This window comes from Bison bison, unplaced genomic scaffold, assembly GCF_000754665.1.
Source record: "Bison bison bison isolate TAMUID 2011002044 unplaced genomic scaffold, Bison_UMD1.0 scf7180017864043, whole genome shotgun sequence".
Classification (NCBI taxonomy): Eukaryota; Metazoa; Chordata; class Mammalia; order Artiodactyla; family Bovidae; genus Bison; species Bison bison.
The window spans coordinates 1,751,078-1,760,213 of NW_011494615.1; the positions used below are offsets into that span (position 1 = coordinate 1,751,078).

At 44.8% G+C, this 9,136-nt stretch overlaps 1 protein-coding gene across 2 annotated transcripts in view; it reads right to left on the reverse strand.

Annotated features, from left to right (window-relative positions):
- LOC104985339 (zinc finger protein 621-like) overlaps nt 1–8,427 on the reverse strand; it is a 13,363-nt gene extending 4,936 nt beyond the window's left edge. The window contains exons 1-3 of one of the 2 annotated variants that reach the window (XM_010835468.1): nt 8,327–8,427; nt 7,536–7,619; nt 110–236 (exon numbers count right to left, since the gene is read on the reverse strand). In XM_010835468.1, the coding sequence (XP_010833770.1) occupies nt 110–236; nt 7,536–7,619; nt 8,327–8,398 (283 nt within the window). In that variant the 5' untranslated portion in view covers nt 8,399–8,427. Of the gene's footprint in view, nt 1–109; nt 237–7,535; nt 7,620–8,083 lie in introns of both variants that reach the window. The other variant, XM_010835470.1, reaches the window with a different exon arrangement.
- Nucleotides 8,428–9,136: the final 709 nt, after the last annotated feature.

Genomic DNA, 9,136 nt, shown 5'->3' on the forward strand with positions numbered 1-9,136 from the left:
AACCTGGGATTTCCCCACCCAGCATCTCCACAGAACCCTGAGGACTACTAGAACTCCCAAGACATCTGAAGAACACATCAACTATCAGAGGGCCACTGAGAGACCTTACCAAGGGAAGCCACATTTGCGTAATTCTCCAGCATCACCTCCCTGTACAGGGCCCTCTGCGCAGAGTCCAGGCTGGCCCATTGGTTCTGGGTGAAGTACACGGCCACGTCCTCAAAGGTCACTGGCTCCTGAAACAACAGGTTCCTGCTCAGGCTCTGAGTGTGGGCCAGAGGGGGCCAGTGTGAGCTTCAGGGAAGAAATGGACCTGCCAAGGTCTGTGACTCTGCGCCCCATGGAAGGTCTGTTCTATGGACAAGAGCACTCAGTACCCCAGCCCTCAGCCAGGGCTCCCACCTTCAAATGTGGAACACCAAGGCTATCCCACTTGCTCAGCTCTGCAGCTCCAAACTGTCATCCCAACCTCACAGCCTGGCATCTGGGGCTCTCCAGGCTGTAACTGTGTTAACCTCTTATGTTCTTGTCTCCATGGAGCTGTCTCTCTAGGACCCACAGACCTGAGGTACCCATAACCTGTCACCTTATCTCTGTACACCAACTACTCTCCCCATCTCCTCTCAGCCAAAGTACATGTACACCACCGGACGTATTCCCTGCTCAGTTTCTCCTTGGCCTTTCCCACCAGCTTCTACTACACACAGAGAAGCCACTCCTTAGAAATAGCCCCAGTACAGCTATACGTTAAAAAAAAAAAAGAAATCAGAACATTCTTTAACATGATATATAACAAAATCAAAATAGATTAAAGATCTAAATGTAAGACAGGATACTATAAAACTCTTAGAGGAAAACATAGGCAGAACACTTTTTGACATAAATCACAGTAATATCTTTTTCAGTTTGTCTCCCAGAGTAATGAAAAGAAAAACAAAAGTAAACAAATGGAACCTAATTACACTCAAAAGCCTTTGCACAGCAAAAACCCAAAGTGAGAGAAAATATCTGTAAATACGACTGACAAAGGATTAATCTTCCACATTTACAAACAGCTTATGCACTCAATATGAAAAAAAAAAAATCCAATCAAAAATGGACAGAAGATCCAAACAGACATTTCTCCAAAAAAGACATACATATGGCCAAGAGGCATGTGAAAAGATGTCAGCATCTTTAGAGAGACTATTAGAGAAATGCAAGTCAAAACTGCAATGAGGTATCACACTGTTCAGAACAGCCATCACCTAAAAATCTACAAATAATAAATGCTGGAGAGGGTGTGGAGAAAAGTGAACCTCCCTACACCATTGATGGGAATGTCCACTGGCACGGCCTCTGTGGATAAGAGTACAGAGGTTCCTTAAAAACTAAAAACAGAGCTACCACATGATCTAGCAATTCCACTGCTGGGCATATATCCAGAGAAAACCATAATTCAAACAGATACACGCACCCCAACGTTCAGCGTAGTGCAGCGCTGTTTACAACAGCCAGGACATGGAAGCAGCCTAAATGCCCATCGATGGAGGAGTGGATAAAGAAGATGTGGCACATATATACAATGGAATACTGTTGCTGATGTTTAGTAATTCAGTTGTGCCTGACTCTCTTGCGACCCCAAGGGCTGTAGCCCACCAGGCTCCTCTGTCCATGGGATTTACCAGGCAAGAATACTGGAGTGGTCGCCATTTTCTTCTCCAGGGGTTTCTCCTGCGTCTCCTGCATTGGCAGGCGGATTCTTTACCACTGAGCCACCTGGGAAACCCACAATGGAATATACTTGGCCAAAAAAAAAGAATAAGATTATGCCATCTGCAGTAACATGGATGGACCTAGGGATAGTCATATTGAGTTAAGTAAGTCAGATGGAGAGAGAGAAAATCATATGATGTAGCTTGTATGTAGAATGTTAAAAAAAAAAAAAAAACAAGATACAAAAGAACTAAACAGAAACAGACTCACAGACTTAGAGAATGAATTTGTGGTTACCAGAGGGGAAGGTCAGTGGGGAGGGAAAGATTGGGAGTTTGGGACTGACATGTATACACTACTATGTTAAAAGAGATAACTGACGAAGGCCCACTGCATGGCACAGGGAACTCTACTGTATATTCTGCAATAACCTATATAGGAAAAGAATTTGAAAAAGAATAGATACTTGAATATGTGTAACTGAATTGCTGTGCTGTATACCTGAAACTAACACATTGTTAATCAACTATACTACAATATGAAATAAAAATTAAAAAAAAAAAAACACTCCCAATATTTCACAAATTTCTTTTCATTCCTTCTTACCATATTAGAAAGCCAGCTCTCTTGAAGGAAACCTGCAGCCTGCCTATTCTGGCCTCTTCTCTGAACCACACATCTTCAAAGAAGGCTGGCTGTGTGCTGTCTCCGAGCACGGGCACATCCCCTGCCCCGCGTCTTCAGCTTCATCCCACTTGAGAAAGTTCACCCCTCTCTGTCTCCCCAGGCCATCATACCAAGAGCGACATGAACTCATATTCATAGACTAGACCCTAGGCACCAGGCTCTTGGGTGGGTACTTCTAAATCTTGTCTGTCATTTACTCTTAACAACACAATGTGAAGTCAGAGTTATTTACCCCTCTTTTTCAAAGAATGAAACTAAAGTTCAGAAAAATTCACTACTTTGCCCAAAATCACACAACCAGGAAGTTACAGAGCTGGGACGTCAACCCAAACTCGTCAAACAGCAAACCCGGGCTCCTCCCACATAGCGAGCTGCCTCCAGCACAGGCTTCATGAACTTCTCCAAACACACAGCCAACCCCTGAACCTCCTCCTAACCTGGTGTCGCCCCTGTCTGGAGAAGATCTTTTCACATCCACAACTTCCAAAATCAACAGTCAATCCATCTTTATCAGGCTACCTCCAGGCAACACGAGGCCCCTCCCACAATCTAGACTGAGGGATCAGCTATTTCAGAACAGCACACATCACCCTAGAAGCCAGAGCCTCTGCATCTTCTGAGACACAAGAACAGTCTCTAACGGCATCCACTGGCTACTCTCTTTGCTTCTATGGACAGACTGCACGATGCAGACCACAGAGGCTGCACTCCCAACCTGGAAGGGGTTTCCTGACTTCTGTACCTTCTCACCTTGATGACCCCACAGATGATTCTACCTCCTGGGATTCTCACTACCCTATGCAGTCAGCATTCTTCTCAGCCAATGAAAATGAAAACACCTACCCACTGGGGCTCAGCTAAGCCCCTAATTCTCTGAGTGCACCAATCTCTCCCGGCAGCCCCAGAGCAGCCTGTGCACTGGAGACAGCACAGGGGACAGGGAGAAGGGGACACTCTCACAACGGCTGCTGGAGGAGGCAGGGAAGAAACACGTACCCAGGACAAACGCTGCAACTGCTCCTAGCTACTCTCCTCGCTCTACACCCAGGCCGTTACGAGGGGGTCCTTTCCAAACCAGAACTACGGAATTCAAAAGGAGAGAGTGAAAGAAAAAGAACATAAAAGAACAAATTTAGCAATTTCTCAAAGGAGAGCTGACCCTTAAACTGGGCACTGACAAAGTCCACAGGGCCCCTGGAATACTTGAGCCCCAAATCCAAACATCAGATAGAACCATGATGTCCTGTGAGTAATCATGGATTCAGCAACAAGGCATTAAGGGATTCTGAGGCCACAGCCTGGTAGGAAAACCGAATTCACTCTGCTTCCCGGAAGTCAAGTCTCACTCCCTCACATCTCCAGAGCTGCTTCAGTCTTCCCCACCGAGTACCATCTTCCTTGACAGGCTGTTCTTCCCACCTGCTTTCAAATATTCCCAGGCATCATGAGTCCAAAAAAATTCCCATTATTAAAGGGGAACTTGGGCTTCCCTGGTGGTCTAGTTTTTAAGAATCTGCCTTGCAATACAGGGGACACTGGTTCGATCCCTGGTCTGGGAAGATTCCACATGCCATGGATTCTTCGGCTGCTACTGAAGCCTGCGTGCCTAGAGACTGTGCTCCACGACAAGAGAAGCCGCTGCAACACAGAAGCCCTCAAACCGCAACTAGAGAGTAGTCCCACTCACAGCTAGAGAAAGCACGGCGACAACAAAGATCCCGTGCGACCAAATTAAGGGAAACACGTTTTCTTAAATAAAGGGGAACTCGCTATTTTAAGACAGTTAGGCTATTGATATAATTTTCTTCCTCCTGTGGATGGTCCCTGTGTACCTGCACCTTACTTTTCTCCCCTGTATTTTTTCATCATCTAACAAATTACACTTTTATCGTGTATCTCCCTCTCACCAGAATGTAAGCCATGAGGCAAGGATTCTGCTTTCCTCATTATTGCTTTCCTAGTGCACAGTAGGTTTTCCTAGTAGCTTTCCCTAGTGCTTGGCAGTAGGTAAAAGCTAGTAGTAGCTTTTCCTAATGTCTGGCAGATCCAAGGTGATTAATATGAATTTGGGGAAAGAATTAATTTCAAAAATGGTTCGATCACAAATAGAATTTTTACATTTATGAAGAAGGTCAGAAAAGAACAGCAAATACCACTTTCACAGTGAAATGCCAGGGCACATCCATTAAAGCTGATGGCTGATAATTTACCATGTGCTGAGGTTCTATTTTCGGTAAAAGACTGGATAAGCAGCATAAATATAGCTAATGAAGTAACATAAATATCTTTGCTTGCAGATGAAATGGCTATTTGCCTAAAAAATATCTAAGACCCAAGAAAATAAATGAAAAACATTTAAAACTGACAAGATAATTCATTAAGTTAGCCAGATATAGGATACATGAACCAAAATGATTAGCTTTACTAAGTATCAATATGAACGATTAAAAGACAAAATGGGAGAAAATAAGGTGCCATTCATATGAAAAATGCTAAGAGTAGACCCAACAAAAACCTGCAAAACCAAGATGAAGAAAACTAAATGATTATTAAATAAAATAGGAACTGAATAAATTAGAATATGCAGTGTTTCTACATGGGAAGAATCAAACTTGTAAAGAAGCCAATTATCCCCAATTTTGCCTATGATTCCAATAAAATCAACTTCTCCACCAAAAAAAATCAATGGGATTAATGCAGACGCTGGGGCTCATTTAAAGTCATCTGAGAAAAGTAAGTGTGAGAGACTACCTGAGAAGGTTTTGAAGAAAACACATTTTTGAAAGAAAAGATGGGAGGGAATCAAACCCTACCTGAAAAGGACAATATTTTGAGGAAATGAGAATATAAGCCATAGATAGTGAGAAAACATATAAAGAGAAATACATAATAAAGGACTATTATCCCAAGTACACAAAGAACTCTAAAAACTCAACAGAAAAATGAAGAACCTGATTAAAAAATGGGCAAAAGACCCGAACAGAAATCTCACCAAAGACGTTATACAGACAACAAACGGGTATACAAAAAGATACTCTACAGCATATGTGTTCAGGGAAATGCAAATTAAAACAATGAGATACCACAACACACCTAGTAGAATGACCAAAATCCGGAAACACTGACACCACCAAACACTGGTGAGGATGTGGAGCAACACGAACTCTCATTCACTGCTGGTGAAAATACAAACTGCTGCAGTCACTTTGGAAGACAGTTTAACAGCTCCTTACAACACTAGAATAAACACATTCTAACCATATGATCCAGCAATCAGACTCCTTGCTATCTTCCCAATGAGCTAAAAACTTATGTCCACACAAAAACAAGCACAAGGATGCTTACAGTAGTTTTATTCATAATTGCCAATCCTTGGAAGCAACCAAATGGGCCTTCAGTAGGTGAATAAACTGTGGTACAGTCAATGGAATATTATACAGTGCTTTAAAAAGCTATCAAGCCATGAAAAGTCACACAGGAACCTGAAATGAATACTACTAAGTGAATGAAACCAACATGAAAAGGTATGATACCAACTACACAGTATTGTGGAAAAAGCAGAAAGATTGACAGTTGCCAGGAAGGGAGGGCAGGACACAGGATTTTTAGAGCCTGTGAAAAGACACTGTATGATATGATAATAGTAAATGCACATCATTATACACATGTAACCCACAGAATGTACAACACCAAGAATGAACCCTAGTGCAAGCTATGGACTCTGGGTGACTATGATGTGTCAATGTAGGTTCATCAATTGAACTAATGTACCACTCTGATAATGGGCTATGCATGTATGGGGCCAAAAAGCATATGGGGACTCTGTGCTATTTGTTTAATTATGCTATGAACCTAAAAGTTCTCTAAAAAAAAAAAAAAAAAAGAAGAAGAAGAAGTCTACTAAGAAAAGAAAAGGGAGGGAGCAGAGAGAGCAATACTTAATCTCTTACCTGGATTGTAATATCCTCCAAAATGACTCACATTCTTTTGCAACCAACTCACCACTATAGGCCAAAAATCTTTTTAATATATAAATCCATTCCTTTCACATGCCCTGCTTAAAATCCTTTAGCATCTTCCTACTGAACTCAGAAGTGAGACCAGAGTCTTCACAGTGACCTCCGAGATACTAACTGTGCCTCGTTGTCCCACCTCACAGTGAACTAGTTCCTCTAACCTTTACTTGTCTCTAGAATACACCCAGCTTTCTCCCCTACCTCAGGGCTAATGCATTTGCTATACTCTCTGGAAAGCTCAGCTTTGGCTCTCTCTCCAGTAGTTCTCCAGCCTATTTTTACTTCTTTCAGGAGGTCTCAAGCTCATGTGACCAGCTCCATGAGGGCTTCCCTGACAACCACCTTCAAAGGGAGCTTCTTTGAGGCTTCTCAAATTTGAGAGGGTGCATTAAGAATCACCCACAGAACTTGCTACAACAGATTCCTGACACGACCTACCCTCCTTCCCAGGATGATTATTGATCTAGGGTGGCACCTAGCAACTAGTGATTTTAATGAGCACCCAAGTGATCCTGATGCGGCCCACCTGTGGCCCTCACTGTTAGGAAGCACAGTACTTGAGCAACAGGTACTTATGATATCAACTTACTTGTTTTTGGTAAAAGTACCCTCCATGAGAAAGGAGAACTTGTCTGCATTATTCAGACTAGCACTACGTGCCTAGTCTGAAAGTACATATGGAAAGAACAATGCAGGTCTCTCTGGGATACATCTGGTATTTGTGGAGGAATCTCTTCAATTGAGAATTTTTCTCAAGCGGTTTCTCACCTAGCAATCTTATTTTTTTTGCTAATCCCATATTCCTAATTTATCCCCCACCCCCAACGTGTTTCCCTCTAGATAAGGTTGTTTTCTATATCTGTGCACACAACTTTTATTTGTACAACATGATCTGGATTTTCACTTTCTGAGGGAATTTCTCGACGTGAGTCCCCCCTTTTTTACTTAAACCTGTATGTCCAAACTCTTCACACTACACACAAGACTCTTACCTCCCCTACAACATATTTACAACCTTAGCCCTGGGGATGGACTCAAGGGGGAAACCACAGCCTCGCCAACTTAGGCCTTTTCAGTCCCTTCCTAATGACCTGATAACTAATGTGACTTTTAAGACTGAAATGAAGGTAGGCTCACCTGAGGCCAAGTGGTTTGGAGCATGGCTGATGTCCCCTGGCTCTGTGCACTCTTCCCGGTTTGGAAAAGCAAGAACCTTAAAAACTAAGACAAGAAGAGCCATGAGCGCAATGGTCCCTTTTCTACATCACCAACAACCGCCCACAGTCTTCCGTCTCATTTCCAGCATTGGCAGGAGTCTCTACCAGCCCTCCACTGGCTGATCGCTCCCACCTCCTCATGAATTGCTCTAGCTGGTATTCGGGACAATCCACCACCTGCCTCCTCTGCCCAAGAGCGCTCCTGGGACCATTCACACCGAGTGGACCGAGACACACATGACGAATTCGGCCCCTACAGTGCTGGGTCTGAACAAATTTAAAAACCTAAAAAAGTGCTTATGGGGACCACGTCACTGACTCCCAAAAGTGCCTATGGAGGAGACAAAGATAACTGGATTTGGACTGAGTGAAATATTCATGGTCACATTAGCTATCAGGTGACGGGAGACCCCAAGAGGCTCTCCACCCAAGCAAGCAGGAGACCCCAAACATCAGAAACTTCAGTACCGGCCACAGGGGGCTGTTAGGCCAACTTCTTTTAGACAAAAAAAGGATCACGCCTCGGTGGGCAAGGGACTGGACCAGGACTCTAGAGGCCCGCAGCCACCTCGGCGGCTTCTGTGAGGCCGAGACGCTGGGGCATCCGGTCAGAGGGAGGCGAGTTCAGGGGCAGCGTGCTGACGAGGCGCTAAGGAAAACGAAGAAGCCGGCGCCTAACAGGACTGGCAAGAAGAGCTAGCCAGAATTTACCCTCTTTCCCTCATAACCCCTAGAAACGGTTCTCTCAAAGATCATGCAGAACCCAGCGCAGGTGTCCACCATCCCTCTAGGCCGCCCATCTCGGTGGTTCCGGCGGCGCGACCTCACGTAACCCGAAGGGGCTGGGCTTCGGACAGGCGCTTGCCCGTGACGTCATTGGTGGGCGCGGTAACACAGAACTAGGGGCTGGTCCCTCCGCCCTTGTGCTCCAGCCGCTCAGGGGACTAGAGGTTGGGTGTCGCGGCACCCCTTAATCTACTCATATCTCGGCCTCTGGGCCCAGGTATGTGCTGTGTGCTAAGTCGCTTCAGTAGTGTCCGACTCTGCGACCCCATGGCTCCTCTGTCCATGGAATTTCCCAGGTAAGAATACTGGAGTAGCCATTTCCTCCTCCGGGGGATCGTCCAGACCCAAGAATCGAACCCGCGTCTCCTGCATTTGCAGGCGAATTCACCACTGGCCCACCTGGGAATCCGGTGCAAGCGGCTGAATGGTTCCAGTCATGAGGATTTCCCAGGAGGTGTACACTACTTGTAGTTGCCATTCCAGATAACAGGGACATTGCTCCAGATGTGCCCACGCGGCCTGGGCCCTGTGTCTACACCGCTGTGGGAGAATTGGAAATGGGAAGAGTAGTGCCCACTATTTCAGTGGCCAAATGTGTACGGGTTGAGAACGTCAACCAGCTAGTTACAGAAACCTGGCTGAACCACTCACTAACTGGGTTTGCCTGTTTCATTGTCTGTTATATGGGTATGATGGGGGTATCCCCCACAAAGGGCTGCTGAAGTTTAATAATTA